Source organism: Electrona antarctica (genome assembly GCF_951216825.1).
Source record: "Electrona antarctica genome assembly, chromosome: 19".
NCBI classification, from domain to species: Eukaryota; Metazoa; Chordata; class Actinopteri; order Myctophiformes; family Myctophidae; genus Electrona; species Electrona antarctica.
The window spans coordinates 7,408,468-7,423,252 of NC_136800.1; the positions used below are offsets into that span (position 1 = coordinate 7,408,468).

Below are 14,785 nucleotides of genomic sequence, written 5' to 3' on the forward strand. Positions count from 1 at the left end.
AAATCAATCAGGCATGTGGGCTCGTACATCTTGAGGGTGTGTGTGTGTGTGTGCACGTGTGAATGTGTGTGTGCGCGCACGTGTGAATGTGTGTGTGCGCGTGTAATGGGGTAATAGCTGTAGGACAGCGGTACAGATGAAGGGAGGGTGTGCATGAGGGGATGTCACGAGACATGACCTATAGCGAGACATCAGAGGTTGGATCCCCGGGAACCACTGGTGCAATGAAATAGAAGCCTGGCTGGAACACAATAGTTGGCGTGGCCCGCAGGAGGGAGCCGTCTCTTCTCTGCCAGGATATTGGTCTTTGTGAACATGGTTACAGTATCTGGGTCAATTAATGTAGCCCTGCCTCAAATTACACTTTTGTTGTCAAGAGGAATAATAGTGCAGCCAATTCTTGTTGAATTGAGGCTACCATGAGGTTTGTAAACCCTGTAACACATGTTACATGACAAAAAGTATATATACAATAATAAACTAAACTAAACCTGAAGCGTATGTGAGAGTCTCTTGTTCACAGCTATGTGACATAGGTCAGTGGTTCCCAAAGTGGGGTCCGGGGACCCACAAATGGACCCGTTAATTCTGTTTGTACACTCTACAATTAACATTGATTTTACAATATAAATTGGCGTCTCAGAGATAGAAATGCCATTAAATGGGGGTCCTTGAAATTAAACGGGTTGAGAATCATTGCTAGAGCCGTAAAAATCTTCTCTTATGGGGGTCCCTGGCACATGTTTTCAAATGGGGGTCTGCGGGCTAATTAGTGTCGATTTGGGGGTCCCTGACATGAAAAAGTTTGGGAACCCACTGACAGGTAAGGCAGCCGAATCAAACACCTGTGCAGCTAGAGTCACCAACAAGACAGAAGATAAGAATACATGTATTCCAGCAAAATAAAGATCAACACAGAGAGAGAAGTAGTGGGGAATTCTTGTGAACGACCCCAGCAACGGTTTAGAGAGGGACGTAATGGAGAAGGCCCGTGCTCTCCACACCCTCAACACTATAATGGAGAAGGCCCGTGCTCTCCACAGTCCACACCCTCAGCAAGCTCAGTACCATAATGAGAAAAACAAGCACAGTATAGAGGGGGAGAAAGAACAAATTGGAGGCAGGCACGTTTTAAATGGGGTCGGCATATTGCTCAATGCATAAACTGCCGGAGCAACAATCTAAGCTGCGCTTTCATTGTAGCTCTAGCAGACGAGTTGTTAGAGTTGTTCATTCTGTGAAAAGCGCCAAAAGAAGCACAGAATGTGCTTTGGTATATATATATAACTCTAGTGTTGATCTCTGACATCTGCCACGTGCAATCTAGCATTTCTTCTCACACCGTTTTAATGGCAAGAAATAATACTAGCCATTTATAAACGCAAGCATATACCGTTATGCGGAAAGCCAGGTCAATGCTGCTATTAATACATGACCTCATTAGCTAGTGGGGTCATGTCTTTTCTTATGTTAAATAAAACTCACACATCTAAACCAAAGAGTCAGGACCACCAATCGCCAGGACTGATTCCAGCCCCCCCGTCATGTCATGACTGAGTACTTCCTGGAAGGGATTGTTTTAGAAAAGGAAATTAATCTTTCCCTGTTTGACAGTCTTTTAGATTGAAGCACACACATCCCTGTGAAACCCTAAGCAATACGGCGTCAAGGCTGTATGGGCCCAGGTGTGTTCTAGAGCCAAATCACCCATAAAAGCTTCTAACCTTCATGTGACTGGGGTGACGCTGCAATGCTGTTAGCGGGGCTGCTCTTCAACTCCCCGTGGAATAGAATGCACTCACTAATATGACATTTTCATTTGCACACGGTTATACTCCACCTTAACCAATTAAACCCTCAATAGTTAGTACACTTGACTAAACCACTTCAACCCTCAATAGTTAGTAGACTTGACTTGACCTTTTAGCTCTGTACTTGGCGGCCTGCCCTTTGTTTCCCTCTACACCAAACCTCTTTGCAGAAAATTTGCAGTAGCCGATCTACAAGCTCACAATGCATTGCAGCGTGCCGCGGTGTGAGCTGTTAGATCAGTCATTTTCTCAAAAACATTCATTGTAGAGGGAAACAAGTTTCAACAACACTTTTTTTCAACAATATCTATCTATATTTTGGTCCTCACTCACACTCACTATAGAGTACCCGAAGTCACTCGTTCATCCCCTGAGTCGCAGATGTTTTTCTCTATGGGGTAACAGTGGGTCATCTTAAAATCATCATATGAGCATCATCGTGGTCCGAAAATAAACAAACTGTCTCAGCGTCGGCGATATCGCCGGGAAGTGCCTCTATATAGTTTATGATATAGTCAGTTTCTGGCAAAATGTTAACTAATTCGGTGGCGGTAAATTAGCATTTTATCACTTTTCTCACCATGCAGTTGCTTCTTCATATCCATACGAGTCAAACCAGGACAGTACCATTACAGTCTACTCATGGATGTACCTGCTTTATCTTTAAAGGTTTTTATAATTAGTGCAATAACTGCAATTTTAGCGCGCTAAACCCACCGATGACATCATGGGCGGCAGGTACATGTTGAATCTCTCCACAGCTCGCCTTCATCTCAGAGACACTGAGCCAAGCAGACAGAAACAAACCAACTTATAATGAGCAGTGGTGAGGAGGACCGATTTATGGAGATAAGGTTGGGGGGAGAAAAAGGTGAAGTGTGAAGAGACAAAAAGTTCATCTACATTTAACCGAAGAGCTGAATTAACAGCGGTTGTCCAAATGTCACGTCGTGTGCCGACAGCGGCGGTCTGAGAACACATAGCCGGCCCTAGTCCTTAGTAGTGTTGGGTTTGTCGACTAAAACTAGACTAACACAAAAACATTTCAGGTGACTGAAATGTGACTTAAAAAAAATCAAATCAAAATGTATTCAAAGACTATGACTAAAACTAAATCAAAATGTGCTGTCAAAATGAACAAGGGGAGATGTCTGGAGGAGCCCCCACCTCCCACTGATATGAGACCTGTATGGGTTGGGGTTGAAGGTGAACTAGTCATACAGTACATACTGATCATGAGCAAGCGATAAAGCGATACATTTATTCTAATATAAATTGAAATCATCTCTAAGAATAATAGCTTATTTAGCGTGCTGCTTAGCAGAATTGCAAATAAAATTAAAAATATTTTTAAATATATTTTCGTGAACCAAAATGGCAGATTCCTTGCTCTGATTTCGGGAGGTGTAGTTCCACACTCTATATGTCTGGCTATGCGAGAGTAGACTAGGGTTGAACAAGCTAATTATATGCCAAGGACAAACAGCCACACACACACACTTGCACACACACAAAAAGAGGCACCTTAACGACTGGCCAATGTCACACACACTCCCAGCCGCCAATAGCAGGGGGGCATGGCTCGAGGCTGATATGAACGATACCAGCGGAGGTGCTGAGAAGCCAACCAGGCAATGTTAGCCCTCCAACAAAATACTTTATCTGCTTTCAGGCATTTCACAAGTCCCTGTCTGCCTCCGAAATGTGAAGAGAGGATATGCAGACTACCTGTTCCGATAAGAAGGTGCCGGCAAAGGTCAGACATAAATAAAATATGTCCTCTCCTGTCACACCACCCAGTAAGCCCTAAAAGCACTCAGTGCCACCGTCAGCTCACGCACACACACACACACACACACACACACACACACACACACACACACACACACACACACACGCACACACACACACACACACACGCACGCACGCACGCACAAATGAGTCACAGATGGATGGGCTTGCTTATATGCTAACAACATTATTATTTCACAGGTCACTTGCAGGACTGCAATGGAGCCGCAGACGGCGATGTGTGACCGTGTCATGGCCCTACCACTGAATAATACTAGACTGGTGCTACTTCCATTTTATTCCGTTATGTAGGAAAATTGCATCAAAGGTGTAGCCTAGATTTTAAGCCATATGCTACCAGGGTCCAATTAGCCAGCACAATATGTGTGGAGGCTATCTAGGCCGTGGCATGCCCAGGAAAAACCAACAGTGATGGGTGGTGAAAATTATTGGGTTTCATAACAATAAAGAAGGAAAGGCAGATTCCTCCCAAACCCGCCAGCGATGCTTTAGCTGGGAATTGGAGCGCAGCATTCATTACAACGTATTGATTAGTCCAAACGAAAGACCCTGGATTTATTGATCCGCTTCCATGCTTCCAGAAAAAAAGAAAACAGGAAAAAAAACAAGAGTCGAATGAGAAGGAGAGCAATGGACTGGTCTGGCAAACAAGCTTACAGTGGAAGTGCTGCCTCGGCTTTAAAAAAATAAAACGAGGAAGAGGGGGATTTAGAGCCCTATCAAATGGTGAAGTGCGGTGTGGTAGTGCTTGATGTTCTCCGACCATAAAAAAAGAGATGAGAATATGTGAAAGACGCAGAAGCCGCCCTAATGAAAAAAGGTAAGCGCTTCTCTGCCGTCTCCTGCTGCTTTGTGTACTCCATGTCTGACTGCATGACTTCCAGAATCTCCCCTTGAACAGGGATTTGAACGTTAAAAAAATGTCATGACTGACTGCTGAATTATTTAGCCACAGACATCAGTCGTTGGCCTAACAGTATATGCCTCGAACACAGACTCACAAGCTCACTTTGTCTGTGACTGGAGGCTACAACAACCTACTGAATGAACACAGTCTGTGACTGGAGGCTACAACAACCTACTGAATGAACCCAGTCTGTGACTGGAGGCTACAACAACCTACTGAATGTCTGTGACTGTAAGCTACAACAACCCTACTGAATGAACCCAGTCTGTGACTGGAGGCTACAACAACCCTACTGAATGAACCCAGTCTGTGACTGGAGGCTACAACAACCCTACTGAATGAACCCAACAGACTGGAGGCTACAACAACCCTACTGAATGAACCCAACAGACTGGAGGCTACAACAACCCTACTGAATGAACCCAACAGACTGGAGGCTACAACAACCCTACTGAATGAACCCAACAGACTGGAGGCTACAACAACCCTACTGAATGAACCCAGTCTGTGACTGGAGGCTACAACAACCCTACTGAATGAACCCAACAGACTGGAGGCTACAACAACCTACTGAATGAACCCAACACAAAGTGTTTCAAGTTATCGATCATGCTATTGAATTGGAGAGAAACCAAAACCTTACTGTCTGGAAACCTGTTTTTTTTTTCTTAACAAGAATCTGTACAAATCCAGCAGCATTCCAAACGGCGGCCAAATTTTACAATCCTTTTGTACGGCGGCATACAATAAAACTACGTGTTACTACGTCAGTGCATTCATCACTCTCAGACAAAGAACAGGACAGCGACGCAACTTTCTGAGTTGCGTCGTCGCGGCCTGTTCCCCTCAGGTTTAATGCCTGGCCTGGCACACCGCTTGTCCCAGTGATAGATGTTCAACTCTGCAGGTCAGGACAACATGTGCCGAGAGGTGCTGTGCATCTGGGGCCTCCCTGGTGAGGGTCAGGACCCCCTTGGCTGGTCTTCCATTCAGCTAGAGCGGGCAAAAAAAACACCAACCTCGAGTGGGTTTTTCCTTTTTTTTTTAAAGGTTGAGTCTGTTGCCGAGCAGTGAGCACTTGGCCCAATTTACGGGAGGGGGTCAAGCAGGGTCACGTTTGACCAAACACTGGGGCCTTTCCGACAAATCCGAGAGTGGCCCCAGCTGTACCAGGGGGCCATCACAATCACAGCCATGACAGAGTGCAGAGACCCAGAACAACAACATTTATAGATGGACTTAGTCAAAACTAGATGTGGGATTTCGTTCACGTCACAGAATGTTTTATTAACTTTTAGTACTTTATTTTTCTGCGTGCAAAAATTGAAAACAGGTAATGTCGTGCTTTAAGCCCTATTTTATAGTATTTAAAATAGCTGATCTACCAGATCAGAAAATAGTAGATTGTAGATCTTCTAATTTCAAAAACATTTTGTAAATGAGTCTGTAAGTTTTTTGTTTCCTTTTTCGTGAACTACCTTTCTTGTGATACCCTATTCGGAAGAATGATTTTTGAACATTATTTTTGAACAGCTTGCAAAAGAAGAATAAAACTACATTTTCTAAATCTCTGGAGTGTCATTTCTGTTCACCTAGCCCTCATCCAAACGGACTCATTTACACATTTTGAGTACAATTTGAGTGCTCATATAGTTTGAGTATGATAATTTTACATTGGTACTGTATTATTTTTATGGCAATACTTAAATATATTTTTCATACCATGGCACAGTGGCATTGCTACTTTCACTTAAGTAACAAACCTGAATACTTGATACAACAACAATAATGAATGAGCTCAATACAAGTCCACAACAAAGTCTGAATTTCAACTACTGAGAGATCTCTGGATATTCTAAACATGCTGGTCATAAAAAGCACACAAACATAGAAGTCTGAACTACTTCCCTCTCATCGCCAGAGCATGCTTAATTGGACACACACACACACACACACACACACACACACACACACACACACACACACACACACACACACACACACACACACACACACACACACACACACACACACACACACACACACACACACACACACACACACACACACACACACACACACACACACACACACACACACACACACACACACACACACACACACACACACACACACACACAGGGAAAGAAATGGAAAGTAGGATGGATGAATTGGGGGTTGGTATGGCAGAATAGCAGCATAAGAGTGTATTAAGTTCAATTAGGCTTTTGGGCTTTTCATTAACCCAGTTTTGGAGGGGGAAGCCTCTGCTGAATAATTCTCAGAGTCAGGCCGGCCGGCTCACTTTACAAGCCGGCCTTTTAAAGGCCTCGTCGAAAAAAGATCACAATGTGTGTCAGCCCTCTAAAGCCAACAGAATTACATTAGCGGTTAGGAACAAGGAACAAGGAACTACTTGCGCATTTCACCTGCAATTGAAGACGGTTAAATAGAATGACTCAACTTATCCAGAAACTAAACAACGACGTCCGGAAATACCGCATTAATGTTTAAGCCTGTCTATTAGTCCAGTAATAATGTAATTTGACCTCTAACTAATTGCAAAAAAAACAAACTCAACTGATTTTGCATCTTCAATATATCCTGAATAACAGAAAAAAAGTTGCCTGGAATTGTCTGAGGGGAAAGTGTTGAAAATGGCCTGTACAGTATGGCCACCATTGACATCCTATTATAAGGCAATATTTTTTAAATTTCCTTATGCTTTAAGTAGCATGTGACATATCAAACTAGGGGGTTTTCATGATGCTGAATCCATGCCAAGCATTCGTTTTGCATAAAAACACTCATTGGGCTAAATTTGGCCATAGCAACTTGCCAAAATGTGATGATGTCAGCCCATTTGGTTGCTATGGCCAAATTTAGCCCAATGAGTGTTTTTGTATTGTTTGTGTGCTGGCCATACTGTACAGGCCATTTTCAACACTTTCCCCTCAGACAATTCCAGGCAACTTTTGTTCTGTTATTCAGGATATATTGAAGATACAATTAGTTAGAGGTTGATCCTGTATTTTCCATAGATTTCCTGTACTATATCCATGTTCTTGGCATGTGCGTGACGTGACGGTGTGAGTATGGGGACATGAGTAGCCATGTTTGGTCACTCCTTCCCACTCTGTATCAAGCCTGAGTAAATAACCTAATCTTTAAGGCAAGGTCATACGGGGCCCCAGAGAGTAGGCTGTGGGAACCCGCCAATGCCTCACATGGTGTTTCAGCCACAAACAACCAAAAGAAAAAGATCACTGGAGAGGAGATATCCTATAGTCTAAACACAAATTGTCCTCCCCGACTGCTCTGCTAATTGGCCAAATTCGATATCCACCTGGGTCAACCAACAGTTAAATCTCTTGAGTCACCCATTTATTTTATTCAAACTCAAAAATCGAAATAACCATTTATTTGAATTGTGCTGCCAACCAATGTCATCACCAAATACACAGGATGTGCTTAAGTTGAGAACACTCAATTCTGACCGTTTGCATCTGAATGTTGCTTAGTTCCAGGTTATAAAAGATCTTAGGATGAGTGTGTATTCTGTTAACCATGAGAGGAAGCCTTCAATTATGTGAGAGATATTTAATAGCCTAACCCCCACGTCACCTCATGCATACTGTACCTAGGGTCACTCAACGGCAACACAAGCAGGAGCAATGGAGTCACATTTCTGTCACCTAATACTTTGTCCTGGTAGTATTACACACATATTATACACACATAATATCCCTTCTCATATAAGCAATGTACCGAATCTACCGATCCCTACAGAAAGATAGCAGTTGCTCACAACAATCCAGCTCTAAAATAGGGACAAAAAGGTATGTATATTGAAATGAGCTGGCATGGTAATTTTGAACAAAGCAAGGGCATAGCATTGGAATGAGGACTTAAGACTAGAATGACTCCCCAAGATTCACTCAGGCCTCATTCATTCATTATTTACGGCCTCTGGGTGCAATTAAGAGAGATAATGAAATGCATGTAGTCATCCTTATAGTAAAGCATGGTGGCATTTAGCCTGCTTCACCTCATGTGGCTGTCAGAGCACCCTTAAAAAAAACCTGACCTGCTGGTCAGAAACAATATTCCACATCAGCACGGTGAAAGAAATTTTGGAACAATGTGGGGCTTACGGCCTCCTCTGCACACTGTGGGGGCTTTGTCTTTCAAAACATGCCACAGGAGCCTTTCATTAGTGAAAGGAGTTTCATTAACATCATCCCACGTAGCTGAGCCCTCCTGCATTACAATGATGCAGGGGAGCTGCTCCGTCAAGGAAGCCTCCATAGAGAGCAACAGCCCACTGGGGGAGGGGATGGTAAAGAAAAGGGGAGAGGGTGAAGGAGATGGTGTGGGAGGTGAGGTGGGGGGGCAAACAAAGGGGAACCTGATTACCCCCGGTCACGGCTCATCCACAAGCCAACAGAGAGGGAAATCCATCACCCAAAGGATCAAATGGAAGCTTGTGCGGCAGGTAAGTTCCAGTGAAAGCTCCGCTCCCCCCTCTAAACCCCACAAAAGGTAGGGCACACACAAGTGAGGGGAAAGACAAAAGGGAGAGCCGCTTGCCTTTCTCCTTACGTTCGTAGGCCTCTCTATCTCCCCCTCCATCTCTCTGACTCACACCACTGACTAACAGCTGCCTGTGAGTTTTAGGCACACACTGTGAGTGTGAAATCCAACACAAGCAAGAATGTTTTCTGGGCCTTCTGGCCCAGATGACCTCAAGGATCTAGCCTCTATAATGGCACACAGGTGATATATTCAAATTTTATTGCCATCTGTACTCTGTAAAGCCCAGCAACGTAGCTGCTGCATGGTGATATTAAACAGTAAGGAGGCGATATTGGTCATGCTTTCTGCTATGTAATGGCTTATTACAAAAACCATTATTTTTCGTTTTGTTGTTTGCAAGAGGATATATGGGTTGGAGAAACAAAAAGTCATCTAATCCCACTCTGTTGCACTAACAAAACACTTTTAAATAGGTTAGAAGTGTTCTGTGGGTGAATTGTGGTCTTTGGCCACCTTTATAAATGTTTGGAAAATGTAGAAATAACTTCAGCTTTCCTATTTCTGATATCCATATCAGGAAAACATAGGCCTAAATTGCAATTACAAAACAAAATGTTAAGTTTGCCATTCGTAACAATCTGCTGAAATGTGAATGTTTGCTAGTACCATCATGAGCTAGTTTGTTTTTGAGGGGCACCAGCTTTGAGGGTCTGTGTAAACAAACATTGAAGACAAATGTGTGTAAACACACGTTGAAGACAAAAGTGAGGACACAAATTGTGATTGGCCAGAAGGAGATGACCACGTATGATAAGAGCGCCCCTCACTTCACACAGGTGTGATTTTTTCTTTGTGAGTGCAAAATAAAATTGATCTATATTTTAGTTGGTTTACAAGTAAATCTACATAACTTGTAGCCACCGTCCCAAACTGATGCCAAAGCCTTGGGAGTCTCCACTCAATGTTAAACGTACATAAGCAAACATTGCCTGCACATGTATGTATTGCAATGTACACACACACACTTTTCTCCTTACCTTTGAAAACCCACTCTCCCATCTTTACGTCTCTCTCATTTGTTAGCTCCTCATTGTATTCAAAGTCAGAGAAATGAGGATCTTGGCATTTATGCTGGGGGTCGGTGACAGTGCCCGCCGCTGCGATCTGGGGGAAGACATGAATGAGTCATAAATCAACGCTCCGATATGCAGTTGGATTCCTCGAAAAAAAAAACTGTCATGTTCTGAAATCCCCGAAGTTGTACAAAAGCATCTGTTGTTGTTTTAAGGGGGACCGCAATTAGGATAATGAGGCCAAAGGGGTTAAGCATTAGCCAAAAAGCATGGCTAGGCAAGAACAAGCTCCATTTATACTCTGGAGGGGCCCAGGCCTGGGCTTGGGTCATATCCATGACTCCCAGCCATGGATTCTGATCACTACACTACGCTACACAAACACAACACTTTGAAGTGCATGAACATGGTCACAGTAAAACCTGATGCTTACAAGCCACCACTGTTGGAATATGGTAGTGTGTGTGTGTGTGTGTGTGTGTGTGTCTGTCAAACTTTGAATAACAGAGCATAATGATAATATTGTGTGTGTGTGTGTGTGTGTGTGTGTGTGTGTGTGTGTAAGTACACACACACATCATATGCTCGGTTATTCAGAGTTTGACACACACACGATATTATCGGTTATTCGGAGTTTGACACAGTGTGTGTGTATTTCGGAGTTTGACACAGTGTGTGTGTATCTGTCTATCAAACTCTGAATAAGCGAGCATAATGACGCTGCCTTCCTGATGATCATTCAAGGAACTGCAAGGTCAGGGCTGTTACCAGTAAAGACAATCGCCTTTTTTCATCTAGTGTTGTGAACAGAAAAATCAAGCAAACAGTGGCTTTGGAACGTCGGTTTTCCGGGGAATAATTAAATCAGGACATACTTGTATGGGAGGAAAACACTAAATATATATTTCAAATACATTGTGAGACTTTGTAATGCAAAGACAGAAATTCCAACTAAATTTAGGCTAAACCCAGATGGGTGTTTTGTGAAAATGACAAAATAACCCAGTGTGTGTGTACAGGCATGTGCAAATCTCCTCAAGCATATAGGGTGGGCATTAACCCACAGAGGGCTAATCCTATTTTCTTCAGATGCAAAACCTCAAAAGAATGTCCCACTGAAAAAGAGCATTGTGGGTATCCGTGCCACTTGTCATTCTAATCAGTGGAATTTAAATCGAGGATGCTTGGGAAGGGGGAGGAGCAGTTAGCCTTTCAACCACCCAATCCACAATCTAGACACTTTTGTTAACCTGTGTGCTGAGGAAACGTTCGATTTACAACTTTAATTAGCCTAATTACAATTGCTTTGATGTTTTTGTTTTTACTCTTTAAAAAAAAACAATAACCCGTTCTAGAGTCCCACGAACTTTAAAGGTTCAAGAACAATGCTCTGGGCATGTAGGCTGGCTAGGACATTTAAATAAGCAATAAACCGAACAAATTAAATCAAGTAGACAGATAACGATCATTGTTCTAGGAAACGTCAGTAGGATATTCTACCTAACGAAGACAAATTTGAAGGCGTTTGTCGGCCAGTTCACTCTGGCTCACATTACCCAGCACTGTTGATGGCAGACGATATTTGCCAACCCAACAGTTCTGAAGCATCAAACCTGATAATAAATCAATCACATTTATGTTATTTAAAAGTAAAACCCAGTAACTGCAACAACACACAATACTGTTACACTTCCTAACTACAAACAAACAAGATCGAGGCAGGAACTCTGTAAAAGGGGGCTATAATATAACGATATATAAAAACGGATCAACTGAAATTAACGGACTTTCGGGAGATTTTCCCCACAGTTTTACAGAGCAACAATACCTCGATCGATAGTGCCACAATCGGCAGTTTACAAGGGATTTGGATATCCCGTCAACGACGTAGACTTGTTTTCAAATTGTACATCAACCAACATATATATGTCTGTCCACCGACCGCATGCCTGCTAGAAACTACCAACGGAGATGTCCGAGCTAGCAAACGGCTGGACAAGTGGACAGTAGGAAGGCAGATGGATCCTATCGTATTATAGCATCGTCTCAAAAAGCCAAGCGCTTCAAACTGGAACCGGGTGGGTGCAACAACTCAACTCCGTCCCAAACCGTATACATACAATACAAAATGCAGTCATTCCTACCTGCAGTCCTGCCAAGACCGCGAACAGAAGGAGGAGACCCCTGCCCGCCGCGTGTAAGCACATGGGTATCATGATGCCGACCGGCTAACGGTTCGAATATATCCCCTTGGAATCCGCTATATATCCGCCTGCTTCCTCGGCGTGGTCGTGGTGAAAACGTTCCCCTCTTCGGCTACGACAAAAGGCAGCGGCATGCAGCAGCCTCCCCTCTCTCTCTCTATCCACTGTCTAGTGTCTCCTCCACTGTAGTAGTGCTCTGTGAGATCACTGCCTGGTACTGAGGCTGCTGCTCAGTGCTGCTGCTGCGAACTCTCTCCCATGCAATCCAACGCCGACAAAAAAGGAAAAAGAAAGGCCACTGGGGCTAAAAGCTCACCTCACTGACCCCTACTGGCCGTCTTGCCAATTTCACTGTTCATTCGTGCACAGAGTGAAGACCTCAAAATAGACCTACTCAACTGTATATGAAATTCATGAATTGTGTGTGTATATATATATATATATATATATATATATATATATATATATATATATATATATATATATTTGTGTATCTTGGGAACATCATGTATTGTCTTGGTGTTGTGTTGTTATGTCATGTGCTATGCTGTTTTGTGCTATATGCATCATGTGCTTTTCTGTTGGAACAGACTGTGAAGATGAACAGTTTAACCTTTTTTCAATGTTATGCCCAGGGAAGTCACAACATTTCCCAACTCTCCGTGCTTACTGCTTAGTATTCTTAAATGCACATTTTGTGTGACTATTTGTGTGACTTTTAAGCCAAATGAAAACATTTACACATTTTGTTTTCCCTGAATAGCCATTTGTTCCATTTGTTTGTTTTGTGTTTGTGAGTGTGTGAGAGTGTGAGAGTGTGTGTGTGTGTGTGTGTGTGTGTGTGTGTGTGTGTGTGTGTGTGTTTTCTCTCAACATTGCAGTTACAGGAATCACTACAGGGAAGAGAGAATAGAGAAGAAAGGTTCAAAGAACAAGCCAAATAACAGGAAGGCACAGCACAGTCAAATCAGATATTATACAAAGACCAGTGCTAGAGTGCATTATTACTCGCTCTCACCTTGACGAATACTAAAGCAGAACCTGTATTGATCATTAGATGGCCAACTTTCTTTACATTGCCTTCACATAATTGTTTACTACACCCTTGATCATGGCTCTTGACCCATCTTAAGGATTATTAATTGGCAATTGATTATTGATTAAGGAAGGCTTAATTATATGTTGATGAGATCCTGAACAAAGGGGCGTCTGTCTGTCTGTCTGTCTGTATGTCTGTCTGTCTGTCTGTCTGTCTGTCTGTCTGACATTTTGTGCAACATACTGTTTCATAAATGTCCCTGTTCAATATGGAATTGACTAATTTAGCATTCAGTTCTTTCATCCCTACTTAAGCCTAGAGTCCCTACAGTAAGTAAAGTATTTTTTCTTGTTCCCCTAAAACTTGCAATGAATAATTCCCTTACATTATCTTCTCATATGATGAATCCTGATGAAGGTTAAATTACCTCAGTTTTGCAGCTGACACATAATTAACTACCCAGAGATGGCTCTGTGGAATAGAAAACATCCCTGGCACAGAGATATTTCACTTTGGTCTAACTAGAAAATGCCCCCCCTGTCCCTACTCCAAATAATAAACAAGGGGTGACTTTTGGTTTGCTTCCTCCAAGGCAATCTTGTGTTATTGGTGTGTTGAAATGGTAAGGGAGTACGTGATGAAAACCATGCTGTTCTCTCCCTCCTACAAACCAAAGCAACCTGAAAGCATTCTGTAATCCTCAACAAACAGCAGGCCCTGTCACATACGACTTAGGGTTAAGCATACTCAGGAAGAGAGTGGGTTGGATAGCAGTTGTTGAAAGTGCTCAGTGACAGTTAACAGAATTATGCTGTAACACACAATTACCATTTTCACATTCTTCGCATTGATTTGCATTCATGATCATAGACGGAGTGTGTTTGTTAATTTGTTGGTAGTTACTTTGAAGTGATGTGCAACAATTGTTGTTGTAATGTAGATTAATTACTTTGTTTTTCAAACAAGTTTTCAGGTAGACTATTCTTGATGCGTACACGTATCTTGGTGAGTCGTATAATGAATTTAATTAAATACCAGTTGTAATGCATAATTATCCTAACAGAGTATGAAAATTAGTCAGAATTTCCGTAAATCGTTGATAAATGGCAGATAGTCATAGTAAATGGGGTTTAAATCAACTGAACGACTTTTCTTGTCCTGGCTTTACCCTGCCTATATTGTGCGAGAGATGAAATTGAATGACCTGTTGATAAACTCATAGCATATATTCAGAGCAAATTGTTAAAGTTTATGTAATCTGATCTAATTGAGAGTAGGATATAAAAAAAATAAAAGAAATCCCCCCTCCCCTGATTAACATAGAAGCGGTTATCTTTCATCAGTGCTCATCTTGGCAGGGAGGGGAAGGGGCGTTAGTGGGAATCCAATTATGACTCAGTGCA

General features: G+C 42.5%; 1 protein-coding gene across 2 annotated transcripts in view; it reads right to left on the reverse strand.

Annotated features, from left to right (window-relative positions):
- The window catches only part of cdh2 (cadherin 2, type 1, N-cadherin (neuronal)), a 73,061-nt gene extending 60,446 nt beyond the window's left edge, over positions 1 to 12,615 (reverse strand). The window contains exons 1-2 of one of the 2 annotated variants that reach the window (XM_079530190.1): positions 12,284 to 12,614; positions 10,104 to 10,230 (exon numbers count right to left, since the gene is read on the reverse strand). In XM_079530190.1, the coding sequence (XP_079386316.1) occupies positions 10,104 to 10,230; positions 12,284 to 12,355 (199 nt within the window). In that variant the 5' untranslated portion in view covers positions 12,356 to 12,614. Of the gene's footprint in view, positions 1 to 10,103; positions 10,231 to 12,283 lie in introns of both variants that reach the window. The other variant, XM_079530191.1, reaches the window with a different exon arrangement.
- Positions 12,616 to 14,785: the final 2,170 nt, after the last annotated feature.